The 22,935-nt window shown below is 43.8% G+C and overlaps 1 protein-coding gene across 1 annotated transcript in view; it reads right to left on the minus strand.

Moving 5' to 3' along the window:
* Nucleotides 1-22,935, minus strand: part of LOC126921464 (MOXD1 homolog 2) — a 173,236-nt gene that overhangs the window by 80,448 nt on the left and 69,853 nt on the right. Inside the window, exon 2 of the mRNA XM_050733112.1 lies at nt 10,412-10,688. Coding sequence (XP_050589069.1) covers nt 10,412-10,660 — 249 coding nt within the window. The 5' untranslated portion in view covers nt 10,661-10,688. The remainder of the gene's footprint in view (nt 1-10,411; nt 10,689-22,935) is intronic.

Here is a 22,935-nt window from a genome sequence, read left to right on the forward strand (position 1 = left end):
CACGTGCTGGCCACGTCGCGACGCGATTTCACGGCCGCCACACGACTCTCTCCCGCTCTCTTGCGCTTCGACGGACTTTTAATGAGCCCGCGGGAGAACGAAACACGCGCGGTTGCGTCCCGTTCCCGTGAAACGATATTTGTTCCGTAGAATTGCGGGGAACGCGAACCACGGTCTGCATAATGAGCGACCGAGACGTGCTCTAGCGGTATAGGGGAACCTCTCCCAGCCTCAAGATCTTTTCACTAACCGTGTACGGAGCTTTTCAGGGGAACTCCGAGAGCGTATCTCGTGCTTTAAATTTTTTCTTCTCTTCTTTTTCCTCCTTTTTTTAAAACGAAGATGCTTCAAAATGTGCTTACCTTGCTGTGCGAGCACTCGAAACGCGCAGGTTAAGCGGAGTTGCCTCCACTAGCCAATCGACGCGCAGTAGGAGCTAGTGGTTTCAACTTCAATTCTTTTTTGTCATATGGATACATAGTCGAAATGTTACAACAATATGCGTTTAACAATTACGTTGCCTGATTTTCAGACAAATCTGCATTGCTTTTGTTTTTTAGCTATTTTACTATCAAACTGTTTCATTTGAATCATGTGCCCTGTATTGCAAGATATTAAATAAAGTAAAATTTATTAGTATCTTAATACTTATACTACGTCCATAATTGAAACTGTCGTACTTAGTTTTCACTTTTGAAGATGTGTTAAAATAATTGAAATTTATGTATCTTTATCTTATAAAGTTATACTATTATACAGGCTGTTACAAAATAATGACTGAATATTTTAAATTTTATAAGATAAAAGAATAGCACGAAGATGATGACACTTCACTTTCCTTCAGTGGTAAACAGGACACCTTAATTAATTGTATATGAATCGAAACTAGGAGAAATATATATCTAATAAAAGTTAATTATGCGAATGAGACGGTTAATAAGAGAAATGGACAGGGTTGATTCGATTGCTCTCCCAGGAAAATAGTAAGGACAATCGTATTAGCGCCATTAGAACCATTCGAGACGATTCGTTTGAATTTTAAGGTTTAAATGGTCCTTCTCGGAAGGATTTGGGTCTGAGTAATCTCGTCTCGAGAGTCTAGACGCAGCCCGAGGCGCCGAACAGCTCGAAAGACGACCAAGAGAGGGACGAATCAGCATGCGAGGCATGGCTTCGGGCCGACAAATCTTTTGAAGCCATCCGTACAGAGGAGAGTCTTCCACCCGGGGTCCTTTCAGGCATACATTTCGTAACAGACTACAAAACCCACTCCGAATGCAATTATGTGGTACCTTGGCGGACACCTAAAGTGCCAGCAACGTAATTACCGCAGTCGTTATAATACAATTTTCAGCGAAATTAATTTCTTTGCAAACGTTTCCCCTTTCGACTTTTGGCTAATATAATATTAGCGTCTTTTGTTGCGTTGTAACAGTTTAATTATAAAATCTACGTTCACGATTGTTCAACGGTATTGCGGTTGTGAAAATCAAAGGTTCGCTCTACAACCCTCTCTGTACTACTGTACGAATATCTGGTTGACAGTTTCACAATTTTGAGTTAATCGAACGTTTCACCGATACAAACTTTAATTCGACTTTACACTAGTTTACGATAGTATTCGAACGCTTGTAGAAATGTTTTACGTATGTATTATGCATATATGAATTATCATGACAATATTGATAGTTTGGATATATATGAATATTGATATATTTGAATATGGAAGCTACAAGATATTTAATTAAAAGTATTTAAACATCCGATAATCTATTATATCAATAAGCCGCGATATTCAATGGGACTATCTTTATCAATAACTGTGTGTTCAAACCGTATATTAATTTTTTACTAAATATAGATATATTTGCAGTAAATGTTTCGTAAATGTATCAGTTGTCAATGAAATTCCAAAATGTACTACTATAACACACACAATATATATAAAGTTTTCTCCGGTAAGTGTCCAAATGCTTTAGTGAGCTATTACGTAATAAAGTAGTTGCGTTCTAACGTCGATGCAAATAGAACGTATGTTACTTTCTGTGCAAACGGAAATCGTAAAATCGATACACACCTCTGACGAATGGTTGAGCCGATACCAAGCGAACCGCAAAGCCGATGTATCCGAAAGTGGGTTCCCTCGCCGTGGAATTTCAAGACGATCTTTCTCCATTCTCCTTGCACCAGTACCACACTTTATCTTAAAATATTTCTCAGACGTCCACGGGTATAATATAATTTACACGAGCGGAGCTATCAAAGCCGTCACGTGGTCCCTATGATTTGTGGTATTCAATTTCATTTTATCCGAAACGCTCGGTCCGGGACGAGACTCTCAAACGGGATATCCTCTTTCCTACTTCCTACAGGTGGAATTTTAAATAGTTCACTACAGGAGAAATTTTGATTTCATCGTATGGTTCACGGCATGAAATGTTGTCAACGAAGGAGGACAGTTGGAGGAACAAATCGGCATGCGAGATTTTATAGGGAAAACCTCTTGTACGCTGCCTCCCCTTTTCGTTCAGCCTACCGAACAGGCGAGTTCATTTCGGATGGTATAAAACGGTTTCTATTCTGATCCTACAAGTACCTCCAACAGAATCAATAATGGAATAGACTAAGTGAAACATTCATCGCCAAAAAGTTGGTCGGCCACGGAAATAGCATATTCTCGCTTCATTCCAACTGATAAAAAATATGAAAGGCACGAAAGGAAGGGATAATGTCGGTTGGCTTTCTTGGTCGACGAGTTCGAGTTTCAGTTCCACTGAATTAAACTAATATCCTACTATGATCTTATGAATCATTTCCATCTTTGACCGAACGCCCATCTTTGTTTCATGTAAAAATCGATCAAGCCCATCGAAACGCGATGGAAGACGGGTTCAATCTTTCGCAGGAACGATTTAGTTTCCAGCAGGAACGAGCAATCGAAGTAACGATATTAAATGCTGTACACTCCAGCGGATTGTATTGATTGTTTCGTTATAGTTCGTGTCTGCGTCAATCCTGGCGACCTGAATAAAAAGCTCCGAAAAAGAGAGAAATCCCGCGTCAAAGTTTATTTAGACCAGAGTAAATATCGCTCCCGTAGCTTCGAATTACAGCTAAAATTTTCACGCAGTCATCTCTGAACATCAACCTCTAACTTCCTGGAAGATCCAAACGACGTCGATTCGTGTCTGAAAGATTTTCATCCGACAAAATTACACCACCAAACTCCGAATAAACCGACGAGCAAAGTATCTCCTAAAGACCGGGCCTAAGTGAAATGCGGTAACATTTAACTTCGTAGCTTCCCCAACCCTTTCGCTAACTAAGCTCCGGAAACGCGACCGCCATTCTGACCCACTAACGAGCCGTAGTTAGAAATAAAGCGTTTATTCACCGCGCTCGGAATCAAAAAGGCGATTCTCCACTTACCGCGATCGCGTCCCCGTTCCTGCAAATTTTCGTAGCGTACTTTGCGTTCCTGGAACGAACCCTCTATTCTGTTGTCTAAGTTTTGACGCAGTCGGGAGACGTAGGGACTTTTAAACAGTGCCGCGACATCATTTACGGGAAGCTGCGTACACGTGTGTGTACATAAATGTAACTGCATTTACGTTGAATCCTATTTACAACGGGTAAAATCGCATTGGGGGATCCCGTAGTGGAAGTACCTTGGGAATAGCCTCTGCGCAAGCTACACCAGCCTCCCGCCTTTCTGCCGCATACCAACCTCTTCGCCACTTTTCTTCAACGTAGCTGCTGCCGCGTACGAATCTACGCGCCCCGGATGCAAATGCATCGCTAGCATTTTTACGCGAGAACGCTGTACACCGTTCCGTTAAGCACTCTTGCGAGTTTCGACATTTTTATCATCTCTTTCTTGTGCTCCTGCCTTTCGACCTCTTTTCCGTTCTCGCTTCTCTGACGTACCCCGCGTTCGCTTTCATTCCCTAATCCCAAACACACACGTGATGCAGAGTCTCGCCAAGGCACCACGGTAGTTTTATAGTAGCGCGCGTCGGTAATTTCACATGTTTTTGAAAAACGACCGCGTGGACCTGTTCTGCGACCTCGGAACCAGGTCAGAAGCAGTATCGTTGTTAACACGTTGTGTCGTCGTTGTGAAAGAAGGAGAAAATTATCTGTATGAACTCGACGAGAACAACGAAAGCGATGAAGGAAGTTGAAGGATATTCAAATCAGCCTATTATTTTTCGTACATATAGGAACGCGAAGTATGGATGGTTATGTATTGAGAATAACTGATCTTCAAGTACTAGCGATACATAAATGAAGAAATTAAGGTAAATAGTCTGATACTTTTCAGGTAGAAATCAGATGATAAAATACGTTTGACTTAAAATTAATGTGTAAAAGAAGAACGCATGACTACTCAAGGTTTAAGGCGAATATAATTACATAGTTGAATGCATAGTTTGCTTCAGATAAAAGAAATTGTAAAATAAAAAAAGAAAAAGGATCACTTTTCGACAAACTAAAATAAAACTTCTCACGTACGTTATATCTAGTAATTTAGAGAACGGCGATGTCGTATCGGTTTTGCACACTTCATTGTCGTTTCGCGATTTATTCAGCCTGATCGACCGTTTGTTCCATTCCCATCTAGTTCGTTGTTGCGTGTACCGCGAATAGCGAGTCGCAATGTGATATTACTAAACATATCATTTATTCACCAAACAGTCAGAATGCACGTACGAGACCTGGCTAGCGACCCCAACGTTCTACACCGCGCACAATAAAGCCGTCGCGGGCTCGGCCCGTGTTTGCGAATAGAATTCAATGTGGACACGTGTTCGCAAATATCCGCAAATTCTTTCAAGCCTCTCCTTCCACGGCGCCACCGAAAAAACGTTTTCTCTGCCCATACTGGATTGCAACGTTTGCAGTCGACCGCGACTCTGGCCGCTCTTGATCCTCTTTCATCGGATCGCAATTCTCTTGATTTCATCAGTGTTGTTCGTTCGCGTTGATCGCTTGTCTACGATTAACGAAGCTCCTGTCAATTTCTAGATGCGGCTCGATCTGCGATTGAGTTATATGATCGAGCGCGAATCTACGAGCGACTATGCGATTCCTTTTGCAACGTGTTTGTCAAAGACTTTGATTACGTGAGATGTAGAAGCATTTGAAGCCTGCGAGTAAATTAGAGATTGAAATATAACGAGGCTTAGGAATATCGAATCGTGATTAATGGTTATCGAGGAGTAGAAGCTTCTTGAAATTAATCGAGTTAGAGGAATTCAGGTTACTCGAGCTTATGTTCATGCAAATCAGGTGAATGCTGGACTAGCAATAAGTGAAATTCACTTCAAAAGAACTTGTATCTAGTTCACATTGTATGTAAGTAATTCACGTCATTGAAGATGTATTTCAAGCTTCAAGGAATAGCTGAAAGAATTTCTTTCCTCGATTTGAAAATTAAAAGAATATATCATATCAAGTATAACTAGCAAGTTAGAAAAGTCAGCTCAAGTTACTTGAATTCAAGCGACTCGACGCAAATACCTAGATATTGCTTTTCAACTATTTAGAATTGTAGATCAATGTTATAAAACCATAACCGTACAGGCAATATGCGTATAATAAGAACCTACATATATATGTATGACTTATTATTCCCAACTATTTTCCGTAACGAAAATTTATCGGAACGACGAGGGTCTCGTTTATATTCTAATAGAAAGACCCGTTATCAAAGATCTTAAACGAAAGTTATTCCGCATATCCTGGGAAAAACAGCGCAGCGTTCCGTTTCATACATACCACTGGCTTGCGTCTACTATGGCCAGGCTAAACTCCAATCTAAATTCCGATGCTTCTAGATCGGAATAGATTTTGCATGTAAGAACGCGAGTTCGTGCGCTGACCGGTCTCTACTCGCTTTCGTCTCCGTTTCCAACGTTGGTTAGCGTCCAAAACGCCACCCTCTTTGCTTCCACCTCTTTCTTCCATCTCTCTGAGTTCTTTCAACCGTCCCCCATTCGCCATTGACGTAGATTAAAAAATTTCTGCGTCGAATTATGAAAAGCTATTTGTCCAGCAATCGTCAGAACCGCTCGTTAATGGATTTCTCGAGCAAGCGTTCCCCTACGTGGAGCGACGCGTCCGAGACAAGGACAACGACGACGAAATATGCATCAACCTGTACAGCCTCCTCCTCCTTGCGGCAGCATTTTCATCCCATTCCACCGACCTTTTTCAGCCACTTTAGCCAACTGCAGTAGCAAACCGCCGACAATGCGGAATAGGAATTTCATTCTGCGCGAAATGCCGCGGTCGTTGCTCGTTTTTTCCGCGGCCAAGTACCCGTCCCTGTCCTGCATCCGATCCCACGCCATAGTTACATTTGACTCGGCATGTGTGCAACGAGAGTAAAAGAGAGAAAGTAAAATAGTAGAGAGGAGAGAGAGAATGACGTGAGAGATGGAGGAACGAGGAGAAGGAAATAAGGCCGAAGCAGATACCGAAATTAACTGCACCAAGCAAGATCTCATTACCATTTCGCTGGCAGCTCGTTTCACGACGACCCAGCGCCAGCAACTAGCTGAAATAATCGCGCATTAGCCGAGTTTTCGCCGCGAGGAAACTGCTTCCGCGCGATGCTTTTCTTCGAATCGAGCGGCGACCGACAAGAGGCTCTGAATTGGCTGGCGATTTATCGCACTGCATTATTTAACCCGCCATTGCAAGCTGCGCTCGCGTTTCTCCAAACGTTCTTTTGCCATAGTTCGCGTACCTACGACCGCGATGTATGAGTTGTAAATATTAATTAGTCCACTCGACGTTACTATGAAGTATATTCGTGGTTCTTTTCTTCAAAGTTTGTCAGCTTTCCTCCTTGCTGTACTATTCTCGTTGGAAACGTCATATTAAATTTCAGGCAATTTTAATTCAATGGCGAAACGTCGTTGAAAAGACACGCTAAAAGTTATATCATTTTTTACAGTAACGAATTGAGAGCATGGAACAACGCGAATGAACGTCGTAGCTCGTCGCGATCGCTCGTTCGAAAAGTATTTCAGGTAGAAAAGACCTCAAATAGACACCGAGCTACGGATTCGCCTTGAAACGACGTGCCGAACGGAACAGTGAAGTTAAACGAAGCGAATAAAAGAATTAGACCAGGAAAATTGAATTCAGCCGGCTGGAGAGACGGGGATCGAAGTGGTTGAACACACAAAAGCCGGATCCTGAAACGGTAAATGTATCAAGAAGCGTACATCTTTAATCAACTTCGATTCGTTTCGTCGAGCGTTACTTTTATCGTACCTATTCTCCTTTATCAACTACGATAACAAAGCAACGAGTATCGAATGTACTCTCTACAAATAGGTTCGATACCACTGATATCGGTGTTACATCGACGAGGTCGATCGCTCATGAAGACGTTAGACCAACTCCGATTCCTTCTACCTTATTATCATACAGCGCGAAGGAAGCTCGGTTCGTTTGTGCTGTTACCAACGACCCTACAAGATGGAAGGGAAAAGTTAAACCATGCGAATAAAAGAATTGAACTGTTAGATTAGGAGAGAGGGAGCAAACCAGGAAGAGAGTAAGAAGCGGTACGAAAGGGGTATAAGAGAAAGAAATCGAGCGCTAGGAATCCGGTGTTCGCCTGGTCGCCTAGCTGGTCTGGATGATCGTGGTTGTTCTGCTTCTAAGATTACGATCATAACGAAAATCTTCTCGTTCCCATTGGCCGTCAAGTTTCTCCTCCGTCTTCCTCTTTTTCGCTCTACATGAGTCCTGTCGTCCATTTGATCCTTTCTTCTCGTTCTATGTCCCTTCCCTGCTCCCCTCTTTTTTCTTCCCATGACGTCGCTCTGTGTATATGAGAGCGTCCGGCGACGGCTGCATCGCATAGAGCATTGCGAGCGGCACGGCATGCATTATGGAACGAGCAGGCAACGATTCTACCGGAAAAATTGCGGACACGCGAGACGAACGCGATCTGCAGCCTGACTACCTACCTACGTAGATATGTACCTAAGCACCGACCCACCACTACTCTCGGTTATCCCACTCTGTAGTCGCCGGAGAAGATTGCTTTCCTATATTGCATCCACCACCCCATCCCTTTACGCAGATATGCGCACGTTACGGCAGCTTTCCATTTCAGAAGAAACGCGGTTCCTTCGTTGTTTATGTCGAACGATGTGTGACACGACAATAAGGAGCCACCACTTCGCCAAGTTAAATGATTTGCCGACAAGGAGCGATAATTTGGATAGAATTTTGCATTGTGCTGCTTTGATTGGTACAATTTTTGCTTGTCTGGTTCGTTTTGTTTCGATTAGATCACAACTCATTCGATCAGAGTTTGATTAGACTTTAATAATAAGCAGGAAGCGATGGCATTTTTCATTTCGATTTCATCACATCAATTGAATGTTAATAAGTATCGATCACAAAGCAGCCGATTTAAACCGCAACGTGTCGTGTATGCAATGAACATTAAACGATCGGCGGTCCAACAACATACATTAATCATAACGAATGGCACGGTCAGTCGACTGTAATCAAACGGTCGAGCGAACAGACATGAATAACTTCTATCGTAGTTATTGCTTTTAAGGTGAATTTAATTAACCTCGCTTAACCGCGTACTTATTTTACACACTGAGTTCGCCTCGCTCTTGTTACGGCGAGTTCACCGTATCTCGGAGATAAGATAAGATCTTTCGTGGACCAGTTAAGAATCTATTATTTCGATCCTAGCGAATCTTCTTCCTACAAACCTTCGCGCGAAGCCGAGATTATAATCAATTTTCATCGGTGAGCAGAGTGTACAAGGAAGGTGAAACTGCTATCATTAATCGCAAAGGTTAATCATAAAAAGAAAAGCATCTGTCTGCGAGAGGGGCTGACAGTGATGCAGCGCGAATCCGAGTGAATTTGTCGTCGACGGGAAATTCCGCGCGAAGTAGCCTGCAAGCGATGATGGAAACGCGAACGAGGACGATGTGGGTGCGGAAAGCCGTTATAAAAGAAATATTCGACGACAAATGTACAAATGAGGACGAGGCAGGAAGAGGACAGAGTTGAAGCGTTCGCGTGGTTGCTCGTGCAACGTTGGCTGTCCCGTTTGCGTCGTGGAAAAGCCACGCAAGAAAAGCGTACAAAGAGAGAAAAAAAGAAACGAATGAACGAGCGTCCATCTCCCTCCGTGTTAGATTATGGCCCTGATGTTATGAAGAACCGAGTAAAGTGACAGCCGCGTAATGCTGATGAAAGGGAGGATAACAGCGTAATCCCCTTGAGTCCGGTTTTCGAAGAGAGTTTTCGTCAACAGATGCGGCAGGATAACGACGTTTTAAATTTAACAGTACTTGAAAATAAACCGTGCGCCCGACCCGATCCTCCGAAAATTCTATGCATGTTCTCTTTGTGGCTTTTGTAGAGAAATTAAACCGGTTCACGACGTTTACCGGTGGAAAGTCTCTTCGTCGTATCTACTGTCGCGCGATGTTTGCCTTGTTAGTTTATCGAGCTTTAGACTTTCAGGGACAGGATGATGTTTTCTAACCCGTGTACCGTTTCGACGAAGCGTAGCTGGATATGTCAGCTGAATCTACGTCTTTTACGTTTTACTTGGAAATCGAGGAAGAACCTTCGACCGCCGTTTTCTCTAGCTGTATACGTATGTATGCACGTACATAGGTTCTTTCTATTCATTTTATCGAACGACTCTCGTATCTATCGTGATTCCCGTTAAGTCTCGTTTACTTGGATTTGAAAAAGTTATCCGTCCCATCGGACGGTACAGGATACGAGCTCGAAAAACACCGTTTCGATAAACACAATACATCATGGGCCAGTGACTGAAAATAGTGCAAGATAATCGGTCCTCAGAAAAATAAAACGACAGAGTGTCGTACAAAATGACGAGCACGCGTAATGACAGACCGCTAGCCTCAGTTGGTAAGATTGATAACTATGCAATGCACCGATCGAAACGAGAAACCCATTACTTATCTTCGGAAGGACTATCATTATGCGAGTTCCCTTGCACACACGGTCCTGGTATTCCAAGTGATCTGTGGAACGCTCGACGCACCGGGATCGGTAGCATAGGAGTAATTAGTCGAAATTATTCCAAGTCAACGTTCGTGGAATGAATGTAATTTTGTTAGAACGCACTCGGTGAAAATGATCGTCTCGCGAAACCATCGTTTCCAATTCAAGAAGCGCTATGCATACCTAAGAAATAATGATAATTGCGTTTCTCCGTTATTTTGCTGGCGCGTTATATACAATACGCTGTCTGTTGGAACGTCGATAATTTCGAGTATTTAGAGTTTAAGAACGAAAGCTCGCGTACGAAGAAACTCGAGCTACCGTCTGACAACGATCGCGAAGGAAATAACGTGACGCTCTTAAGGACACTTACTTGAAGATGGAGCTGTCCGTTGTTGTCTACCCATCCAATGACCATGTCAGCTCCAACGCTGCCGTCATCCCTCGTGAAACCCAGACCCACGTAGCCGAGAGTCTTCACTTGAATCTCGAACATCACATCTCTCTCGCCAGGCGTCCAAAGAACTAAGAAGTTATTGTCCAGAACGGCACTGTGTTTCCACTCGACGGAGAGGACGCCGTTGACGAAGAGGAGGAGACACGTCGCGATTACGGCCTTCATCTTTTACAACCGATGCACCTCAGAACATCTGTAATCAAAGAAAAATGCCCTATCGTTAACCGTGCGTTCTTCTTCAATTTCATTAAATTCTATAAAATCCGAAACTTTTTTAATCATAAAATTAAAAATTACTAAAGATAAATCAATTTCAGGTTAATTTAAATTCTTGCAAATGTATATATGACATAATTCGTTGTTATTGCGAGACAGGAAGTTTTCAGGCAAAGAGATTATTACGTTCAAGAGATACGTTCCCCGGGTTAAAAGGTTAAATACAAACCGAAATATTCAGATTTTCATACATTTACGTAAAGCGTCTCACACATTCCATCGTTATAACCTGCCAATGTGCGAGGTAACAAACCCCATTCATCAGCTTTTGCTACGTCTCGCAACCCCATAATTACAAGTGCTTCGAGCCCTTACGCGGAAAAGCGCTCGCCGCTAAAACGACGTAGCCGCGTTTCTTTCTCGCCGCTCGTTAATCATCGCCATTTCTGCACGACCTAACAAAGTAGCGGAGGAGCGTTGCGCGTATCGATGCCTCTCGTCGCATCGACATCGAGCGAAAGGCCCCGTAACTCGTGTTTCCACGCCAGCGTTCCATGGTTAGCCTGCTATTTAGGCGTTTTACGTGGTCGTAGATGGCTCGGTTATATTTTCCTTCAATATTTTAAGAGCAGTGGCTCGCCATTAGCCGCGTAACCGACACACGGACCAAGCCGCTTGGTCCTAAAGCGTAAACGACTCGAAGCCACATATAACAGTTGGCCACCGGTGCCGCTCGATTCCTCCTATTTCGCATGCGACCCGCTCTATCGCGCTTAAGTGCGCCCCCGAAAGTACACACTTTCGTCCCGGTATTTTCACTCGTTTCCCACGTAAAATCGTATTAGTCTCTTTAGCCCTCGGCTTCCCTAGAACCGCGTTCCGCCACTTGGCCTCAATGAAGATGCGCTCCCGTTACGAAAGACGACGAAAACAACGCGAGCTACGGTGGGAAAATTTTTGGGTGGTGTAGTTAAAAGGACTCTACGTAACCAGAGCGAGAGACAACCAAATTGATTTATTTCGTCAATGGTTTTAATGGGATCCTAACTCCTAATACGTGCTCACGTTAAACTGCAAGATTAATCGTCGACTCGATTCGCGAACAATGATTGATGTCGACCTTAATTCGCGATAAAAGCGACTTGACTTATCAAGAATCAAAACCGATATCACCGGTGTTATTCTTGCGTCGATTTGCGAGCTCTCGGGCATTGATCTAGCTGGCTATCAATTTCACTTTATTGCCGGCACAAAGAGTATTCGTATAGATGGAGATAGGTATATAACGTAATTAACGTCGCGGAATGGATGAATGGTAAACGCGCGGACAAAGAAAGAGTTTCTCGCGTACGATCGAACGAGGGAAAGCGGAACGAGATGGAACGGGGCCACGAGAGCTCGTCCATGTACCATTTGCGCACCGCGTTCGCGGCAATCAAGCAAGACGAGCGCGGCAGTGAATTCGCCCAATGAAAGAAAAAGTCTATTCGTGACCGCATGGATTAAGCGAACAACGTATACGTTCACCCGTGCACGGAACTGCGCATCGCGAGCACGAACGAGCAAAAACGAAAACGACAGTGAAGGAAGCAGCAAAAGCAGAGTCGGCAGCAAAGATAGTGCCGGTATGGAAAATAGAAGAAATTCCTAACCATCTTCCATAATGGTGACGATGAAAAAACACGAGCAAAACCGAGCGTAAAGGAAATCGAATTGATTCCATTGTCGATTAAAAATTCAATAGGTACGCGTGTATGCAGGTGAATGGTCGACGATGGTTTTTGGCGAATCGTCGCTAGAAACGGCTGGCCGATTCGGAAAGGGGTGGAAAAACAGATGGCTGGCCGACGAAATCTCTTTTGTTCGAGCTTGGTGTGCAAACATCCGCTGGTAAATCAGCAGGACACTGTCAAGAGAACTGTCAATTCGATAGCAATCGAATCGATTAATAGTAACAATCGCGTGACGCTTGAACGGACCGATGGAAATCCGGGGGACGCGAACGACGCAGTTACCAAGTGTCAGACGAGTGGGCTCCGCTCCATTGAACTATTCGTTTCTGTGCATGCGGTCGGGAAAAGCGGAGAATTAAGCGTTTCACAGAGATCACCGCATCGGTGGAACATACGAATGATTTTGCGCGCGTCTCTCGCTGTCCCGTTTGTCTGGAAAATACGCGTGACGCGAGCCACTGGTCGCTCGCACCGCTTCAACCACGTGTTCCGCGCAATTTCAGGCACCGCGATCATCCCGCGAATCTCCGACCAATCGTTTTAATTAACGACGCAACAGTAGCTGTAACGCATGCTCGTTCAAGCAATGTAGACACGTACAATGTCGAACCGGTAATTTTCCGCGTTGTAATCAGAATCGATAGCCGTTCTCTCCTCTCTTACGTGTCTGATTCACGACAATGATTTTTTTTACCGTCCGTTAAAATCTAATGGACGTAATCCCGACGGTACCATCTCCGAATCGTTAGGGCGAATTCAAAATGATTCGACCCCCCATCCGTTCACGGTAATTTGGAAGTTCAAACGAGGTAGAGAAATCGTACGATTTTTCGCACGATAATCGTAATTCGAATCGCGCCGTTTGCATTTTCATATTTTTCCAAACATTCCATTACACGATAGGTAAATCTTTAATTGGATAACATTAAACGATTGAAACACGTGTTTCTCCGATACGTTTTGTAACGAAATCGAATCGATTATTTCATGCCGATTATGTAACGAGGCTTGATTGTTCGGGATTAAAGTGAAATTTGACTTTTATAATTTACAAAATCTGGATTTAAACGCTTTATGCGTCGTTTTATTTTCGCGAACACGTAAAATATACGCAGAATGCACGTGTTATTTTAACGAAATGAGAACGCAATATTTATTATGGAACTATGTGATCGATAATACCGTTTCTGCTTGTTCTCGATGAGTGCAACGCGAAACAAAATATCTGAAAATGTGAATTCTCGATTTGAAAACAACGGTATCGTTGACCTGAAACTGGGTCAAGCAACGAAGTAATTTGCGAGGATTGTACACGGTCTCCTGAAACATAATCGTTTCAGGCGCTACACACGGCGTTGGGAAACTTCGATCTCAAGGCCCGAGACCTCTAATAAGGTCATACAAATAGTCAAAGTTCGTCCCATAATGAAACTACGTCGCGGAAACTGTACGGAGTTTCGGGCGCTCGTCAACCGGTTTGTTTCGTGACCGTCCAATTTTTCATAATTGCTTCTTTAACAACTGAACACATTCCAAGCGCAAAGGTTACCGCGAACAACACAAATCCATTAACCAAATTGGCAAGCAAATACATGTAATTTACTTTTATTCGTGTCCTCTATCTTCGATGGGAAAAGAACATAGAGTTTTCATTCGCAGAAAAACATCGATCCATCGAATCGTTGGGTTCGCGATATGGGCAAATCATTGTAATTTATCAAAAACGAGATCAACCGTGACGGGATAGGTTGATCTGCGATCTGGAACGTCGCAACCTGTTTTCGTTGAGGAGCTAACGCAAATAGGAAAGCAGATAACGCGCGTTAGGTCCAATCGTTATCCGATTCCTCGAACCGATGCGACGACCAATAGATACACCGAATTTGCGGATCGCTCCACTATACGGTTCCGTGTACGACGCGACGCGACGATTGGTCCCGGTGATCGGTTCGCGTCCATCGCCCCATCAGGAATTCTCGCTGATGCATGCAGCATGCGCAACGTGAGTTCGTCGATTTTACGGTGCTAGTAGAGCAACCGCCAATCTGAAAACGATCGATTCAATTAACAGTAACAGCGGTGTAATGTGCGCCGGATGTGAGGTGATGCATCGGCAGGAGCAGCTGTCGCGCGGCAACTCGAATCGCTCGACCATACGGAGAAGCGTCAACTCAAATTGAGAGGACAGTCGAGGTCCGCGAAACGAAAAGGATGACAGGAGGGGATGAGGTTGGCATATAGAGGAGGGTAGTTGAAGAGGAGTAAAACGAGAGAGACAGAGAGAGACAGACAGACAGAGAGAGGAAGATGACAAAGAGAACGCGTGTGGTATGCGAGCAAGAGTGTGAGGGTGAACGATAGAGGAGGAGAGGAAAGGGCGGTGTGAAGGGAATGGAGCCAGGTCGGAGGTGAGCCTAGCTAACACACGACTACCACGGACGGGTTTGATTTGCGGCGTGTCGTTCAGTCGATTGCTCTCAAATTGCGTCCAGCGCCAGTGGCATCAACCTGGAACGTAGCCCCAATACATTGACGCCTCCGAACGAGGCCTGAGAGAGGCCCTGGCTGCCGGCTTTTCCATCGATGTACGCGCTCGCGCAACCGCCTATTCTCATCCTTTTTCGCGCCCTACAAAACTATCTATCTCTCTGCTCCTTTCCACCTTGAAACTCTTCACCTTCTCCCACCGATTTCCGCCGTTTCGTGTCCTGTGCGAATCTGGTCACCCACCACTTCGCCGTTCAACTACTTTTAAAGTTAAATAAATCGTGAAGTAACGATGCTAAGGCGGCGAAATCGAAATACCAAGAGTGTTGTGCGTATTGGAGAGTGTGAATGCGATCGCAGAATAAACAGAAGCGACACGCTGCGTCGCGGCGAAGTTGTTTGAGAAAGAAATAGTCGGTGGCATGTGAAACGAAATTATCACGCGATAGTTCTCTTTTTTGTTTTTCTTTTTCTAGCTTGTTCTCTATGCGCGCGATGCATGTTATAATATATAGGTAATATTAAATTGAAATAAACACAGCAGAAAGTATTCAAAATACAGATGTTAGCAGGTATTTGATAGTTTCGAATAAAATCCAGTTGACTGGTGGGATTACATCTTTTCCATCGATTGGCAGTTATAAATAGAGGAAATGGTTAACTGAAAGTTTGCGTTCAACCGACTTTTATAATCGGTTATTAAAACTCTACGAAGCTCGGCGAAAAGAGGGACAAGAGGGCAGAAAAAGAAAATATCTTGTATCGGTATGCTCGGGTTTGCTTGAAAAATCTGACGTGTACGCTAAAGAGCAAGCTGAAATGTAATTTCTGTGGATGACACCGGAGATAAACGTGATGTGAAATATTATAAAGCTGCTCCTGTTCACTTTTAATTCCTACCCGAATTCCGGTGTTATCGGAAGTAATGGCTAAAAACAGCATAGAACCAGCCGTATATCGGTCGATGACGAAACCGAAAGTCCTGTTACGAACTTCTCCAGCTTAAAGACTTTTTAAACAAACGACGAACCAATGTGCTGTCGTCGGAACGGAGACAACCGACCAATTCATCCATCAACTTCTTTCCACGGAAAATAAATGAAGCTTGGGACAGAGAGGAAAAAAGAGAAATCATATACCTGCTAACGGTGTAGGGTCGGGGCACGCCAATTAACGTCCGTAAAATCATTAGATGTCGCCTAAAGACGCCCATACACGTTGCTCAGCTACCTCTCTTCTATCATAGGATCGGGTACCAGGTCTAAACGTTTCAACGTTTAAAGGTTGCTGACGCAAGGGATTCTCAACCACGCATATACAAGAATAGATTAATGGAACTTGAGCTCGTGGTATGTTTCTCCTCATCGTTCCAAATTTACTAATAGGTGTTCAGAGTTCTTAGTAAATGAGTAACGTTGGAGTTTATCGAAAGTCAACTTAATCAATTCAACTTCATTAATGATTAATTGAAAATTAATATTTAATCCTCAAGTATTGAATAATCTATTTCTACATAAATTCGTTTATAATAGTACATTCCCAGATATATTTTTACAAAATTACATAAAATTTAAAATATCGTAATGTTCCTTCAGATTTGAATTATTTGAATTATTAACTGAATTAATTCGAATTAGTATGAATTAAAGGATGACGAGCACCGAATCGTATACGTTAATGAACAAAGGTATCATTTTGTGTCGCGTAACGATATGCGAAGATTTCTTTTTTTATTGTCCAGAGCAGTTTTTTTTATCGCAGAACGGAGATCTGCATACGTGCGCGGCACCTTTCATTGTGAAACCGAGACCGCACGGTTTGTAATCTGCACAGGTTTGCCGCGAACCGGTGCGTGGTAGGACGCTCGGCGTCGCGTTTATTCATTCAACGGTCGCTGATCGTAGGACACGTGACCGTGTCGAAAAACACGCGAGATCGATGCAGAATAACGTGAACGATACTTTGCATCACGATGAAGAATGGGATCGAGTAAATCGCAGCGCGCTATCGTTCTCGTTTCTGTACCCGCGTGATTATCGACGGAATTTAATTCAGAACTTTTAGCTTCGCTACGCCAGTAACTATTTAGCCTGAAAACTACATATAACGTTACACGCGGGCCACGCGAAATATCGTAAGCCAACAAAATTGCACACCAGGTGCAACGACGATGATTTATTCCCGATGCGATCTACTAATATCTGTAATTAAATACAAACGAATAGAGCTATACAGATAAATTAGTGGTGAACCGAATGGAATTACACATGGAATGGATGTACACAAGCTAAAAAATGATCACGTGTCCAGCCTCTACCCTTATATTAGAAAAGACTAAACGACCCGCGTCACGAGTCATGTCAAAACGTTTAAGAAAATGAATGAAGAACATAACGGTTCGAAACTCGCACGGTGATTAATTAATAATACGTCGTTGAAAAACGATAGGAACCAGATAAAATATGTTACAGTTGCGAATGCTGGCCAAGAGGTACTCGAGAGCTAGAAAGCCGATAAGAGGATTCCAGGGTTGGTGAGTCTAGCAGCAGAAGCGTTACTTTAAGCCCGCGACCCACTTTTCTCGCAGTTTTCCATTTTAAAAATGACCGAACCGTATAACTTCTTCGTGAAATCGCGATATTCATAATGTACTGAGTGTAAAGTTCGCTCGTCGGTGAGGCGAAGGTAAACGGACCAAGAATCGCGACGCTGCTACCTTTCCGACACGCCTTCGAAAAAGAGATGGAGAATGCTTCGACGCGCGAAAAGATAAACTTTCCAGGTTGAGAGTAACTCGAGGAAAGAAGAAGAGGAGCGAAGAGAGAAAGAGGAAGAGAGAGAGAGAGAGAGAGAGAGAGATTTCCAAGGACCGGATAAGAAGATGCACGGGACAACGTGGTCGTGAAAAAAGAAAAAGAAAGAGTAAGAGAGATAAGAACGGCGGAAGAACCGACTTTCCAAGTAGTGGAACGGGGAGAACGCAATTGCATCGATGCAACTGTAGTCCCCATAGATCATTCGCTTCCCGTGTTCGAGGGCTGGCGTTGTTTCTCACCGAAGCTCGTTCATCTTTGTGGAGAAAAGCTATACGCGTGACGGACGAACGGAAGGAGAACGCTTTAGCGACTCGAGTTGCGTTGTTTTACACGTTAACAATGAGGAGGAAAACTACAACTAGAACACGCTAGATGAGTAAAGGAGAAAGCAATTAATTTTAAACGCGAAACAGTACGCAGACGTCGCGAGTCACGTACGCCAATGCTGTGATATTTTTATTTTCGCGAGTTCGCCCTGGCAACTTGCTTTCCGTGCAGCAGTGTTAAACGTTGCAGCCACAGCCGCGTCTTGCATTAATTCTGACGCGAAGTTTGCAGTCGTCTTGCAAACGCGAAATTAATTTTCCTCTGTACGGGAGCCGTGCGCGCGTGTGTCAACCACGACAGGACGCGAAACCGACGAGAAATGAAGGAAAAAGGAGGAAAGAGTTGCAAAAATGGAAACACGACGACGTTTTTTCGCAGATGTCCTTTGTCCTGCGAAACGGAAGATCGTCCTGTAGATGCGTTTTTTCACCCGCGAGCAACCTCTGGCTCCCTTTAGCTCGTCTAATTGCGTAGCTTGCCCAATTAACTTTAAAAAAATGACGTGGTCGTCGATCTTGGTGGCGCTAATTAACGCTTGCTTGTCAAAAATACCCCTCTACCGGCCAATCTCGTCCCAGCGAACTCAACGACTTTCCCACGAGCCGGTTTACCGCGCCACGCCGCGTCGTTTCGCGTCCGCTCAGGAGATTTAATTACATTTCTATGGACCTAGGGCAAATGAGGGAGTAATAGGCGGAGGATTCCGGCTGCCACTGAGAACGAGAGAGTCTTCGAGCCTCGAGAACTCGACCACAGCATGCTCTAACCTCGAGTCGAGTCGGGTCGACTCTTTGCCTCTGCCTCGCAGAAGTGCCGGCGTATGCATAATAGGTGATTTAGCTCGCGGAGCACCATAAGGGTAATCCAACTCTTAACCACGTAGGATCAGCAGGAGAAGAGGACAAAGAGAGAAGGGCAAGAGGAGCGAAGATGAGAACCGGAGAGAAGATAAAATAGAGGAACGAATGCAAGAGAAGGAAGGTAGTAAAGTGGATCGAAGTAAGCGGAAAAGAAAGGTCGACGCCACCGTTGGATCCGCCAACGTGCATCGTTGTACCGGGTGCCAGGCTACGAAGGAGATTTCATACGCGTTGTTCCACGGTAAGACGCGCCACTCGCGTGTCTCAGCTTGTACGTAACCGTTACCAGTCATACGCGACTACGAGGTATTGTGGCGCGAAGAAACCAACCCGATAGATCGAGATCGAAAATGTACGAGTTGTATAAAACGCGCATATAAAATACATCGTGTTCAGAATACATAATATATTGGTGAAAACGAAGAGGAGGGGTTAAAGAAGTCGAAAGGGGACAGGATGGAGGGGTCAGGATAATATATAACCGTCGCTTCGTAACGCAATCGTAAATATATTATGAGATAAGTCTCCGAACGCGTTATCCTTTTAAAGCGAGGTTACGCTGGCACTGGCGGGATATCCATGGCGGAAGCGATGATGGCAGCCACGAATGTTCGTACGACACGACTTACGGCAAATATTTCTTACGTTCGCATGCTAAAACATGCTTCACCGACTGGAATTTATCTCGACGATAACGTCACTCGAAACTCGACTAACCGGGAAAACTCGATCGTCACACCCACCTCGATCTTCTCTACGTTTGATCGGCCCCAATTTTTTCCTGTCGATCGATTGCATCGTATTTCGATCAACTTCTAATCCAAGAGTAACCTTCATGGGATACTCGAAGGAAGAATCTACTTATATTCAAAGGATATCAGCGGGAATCACGGGAAACGCTCATGGGAAGCTTTAACAGCATGATTGATGACGGATCAACTTCGATTATCGTGCAATATCGACCGGACGTATATACTACAGGTGTTTCGTGTAGAAGATTCCTTAAGAAAATGTTAACAACAATCTTTCCTGTTCCTTGAAAGTCTCTACTTCAAACTCTGATACTTCGAAACTTTCCAAGTCGATGGTATCTCCTTGATGCTCCGCATCTTGAAAAATACAACTCCCTTTTTTTTTACAGGCTTCGAACGAGATACATTACCGGTTAATGTAATTGCTGAAAGAGAATCTATATGGACAGCCATGAAATCGCCTGAAAATAGAAACGCGAATGAGAGTCAATTTGTACGTCCACTGTAATAATCCTATTATAAATAACAGTATACAATGTGATCGAATAATGTTTCCTGCCTATGCCTACTGTGCAATCATCCACGCCGTTTTCTTATCGTTATCCTTATCACATCCGCGAAAGTAACTCCTTGTAATAACTATGGCGTGCAGTTTCCACGGTAGTCAGCGCTTCTGCGATTCTTGGATCCTTCTTATTCGTACGACGATAATCAGGGTCCTCTGTCTCTCTTGGAAATTGTCGTGGACGAAATAATCGCATCGAACCACGCCCTTAGTGGTCCCGTCTATCGTATTCATACACGTCAACAAGCATTCCACAGGCATGGCGTCTACCTGCAGGACTCGCGATTGGCCAAGGGAGTCTTGCTTCCGGACAACGTTTCTTGTAAGCATTTCAGCTGCGCGTCTTTTGTCTGCGCGATGCAATGGCCGCTCGCTTCCTCGCTCACTCGCGCGTGGTGCACGCACCTGCAGCTACCGGAAATCTATACGCGCCAACTTGCACGCATGTTGACAGCGCCGATGCTGAATCGCGAGAGGAAGTCGGGGACCGAGTACCATCTATTGCCCGCGATGTTATGCGGCTGCTTCCTCAATTAGCGCGTGCAAAAGTATATTTATTGCGTGATCGCGTTACTATGGATGTTGGTTGAATATAGAAAAATATTTTGAAAAACAATCTTGAGTAGAGCAAATTGAAAATTAAAGTTCAAGTAGAGTTTTATGTCCTGGGTAGATTGGAGAAATATTTTAAAACTGCCACATCGGAGAATCGAGATTTTGGTAAAATTGATTCAAATCTATAATGGATATTTGAATTTGACTCGATTTTATGTTGCGAAAGCATCCCAATTTTAGTACCAGAATATGCGTTTGGCGTCTGATTTTACAACGTTCTGATCAATTTTATTGATTGGTCGCAAGCTGTTTACGTATTTATGGAATACGCAAAGTGCACAAATATACAGAGTGGATATAATATGCAGAAATATATAAAAGTATACATATTTAGAAAAATCCATTATATTGACCAGTTTAACTTTCTTTAGCTTCTTTTGCAATTAAACGTACCAATCCCTTAACTGCATTGCATTTTGAAGCACTGGAAAATTTGTATGACACAGTCGAACTACTAAAAGCTTAGTCGACGCGGAAGAAATTACATGGAAATGTTGAACAGGTCCATACGCTATGGTCACGTCATGCCGAAAGAAAACGTTAAATATTCTACGGATGTTGGAAACATTAACCGTGTAATTTATGGGACCGTTGGTGGAGGTCTTATTAGTCGCATCGGTAGATGTGAGCGCAATTGGATCGTTGCTCAGGGAAAAGTTTCCTGCGTCGTATATTCCGGTCGTGGCGGCGATAAAATGCATTTAAAAACGGATTCTCAATACCTCATTGCCGTGGATTCCAATCTCGTCGATCGTTTTTCTTCTGGCAACGTCTCCCGTGAGGCAAATTAAATTAACGGGAAGCGGGGTAACGTCTTCGACGGGAATAATTGCGAGCTTAATTGTGGCGATTCGTTTCGAGGCGCCTTACTCGGCCCCGTTCAATAGAATCCTCGTCATCGACTCCCAATCGCGCAACGCCAGGATCGTTAAACGCATAGCTAGATCGTCGTTTCGCGAACAAAGACTGACTTTCGACACAATAGTAACCCCCTAAAAATACCAGGCTCGTTTAACTGCATCAATATCAGCCGAAAAAACATATTATCGCGCAAATGATCCGTTTCGTTATCTATTTTCTTTTCGAACATTGTTCTATCGAATTCTTCATAGCGATACGCCAATCATGTTTGTTTCAATTATCCTCTGTATTTCTATCAAATATCGTACACGTCAAGCGGCGAATCCCACGATCGAGTATCAAGCTTCGTACTCGCTCGAAATGAACATCAAAGTTGGTGGTTTATTATCGGGGAACCGTATGAAACAATAAGGTGATGGGCGTGATAAGTGCAGAAGAATCACTCAATATGTTCAACAATAAATATTTATTAACCTATGTTCTTTGTATACACTTATGCGTAGAACGCGCGATACAATTATCAGTTCGCGGTTACAAGTTCGAACTCAATACGATACGTTTCGCGGTGCGATTCAAGTTGGAAGATGATTGCACAAGATGTCGAGAAATTCGGATTCATTACTACGGCCAACTACCAACGATCAATTCGGACCGTGGTCTTACGACTCGTATAACGACTAGTGACTAACTTTCCGTCACGATGATGCTGCTTAGGAAAACTATGATTGGGTGTGTCTAAGGATACGACATCATCGGATTCGTTGAGGAAAGCGTTGGTTCGGAAAGTGAGGGAAATGGACGTCACTGTTAATTGGCTAAATTTTGAGTTGGTGGTTGGAAAAGGATGCTAACCACCCTTGAGAGAAAGTTGCTAGCGGGAAGCGTTGTACGTGAGGAAAGCAGATTTCCAGTATCTTCCCGTAGTGGGTGGTATGCGTAGGGACTTAAAACAAGGACTATGTGTCCCTTTGGAGCTAAATAAATCCTAAGATTTATAGCAAGTCCTTAGGCTAGCTGAAAATTTTCTGTAAGAATGTATCGACCTCTGGCAATCATCTTGTTCGAAGGATAGGGTCTTTGTGTAGCGAGCCACGGGAAACCGTTGAAAAGTTTGCTGTCAAGTGCCGCTACAACAGAAAGTAGAAGAAGAGAGCTGTGAACAGGAGCACGGGTCACAAAAACTTGAGAAAACGATTCGAAACTTTGTT

The sequence above is a fragment of the Bombus affinis genome, chromosome 10, assembly GCF_024516045.1.
Source record: "Bombus affinis isolate iyBomAffi1 chromosome 10, iyBomAffi1.2, whole genome shotgun sequence".
Taxonomy (NCBI): Eukaryota; Metazoa; Arthropoda; class Insecta; order Hymenoptera; family Apidae; genus Bombus; species Bombus affinis.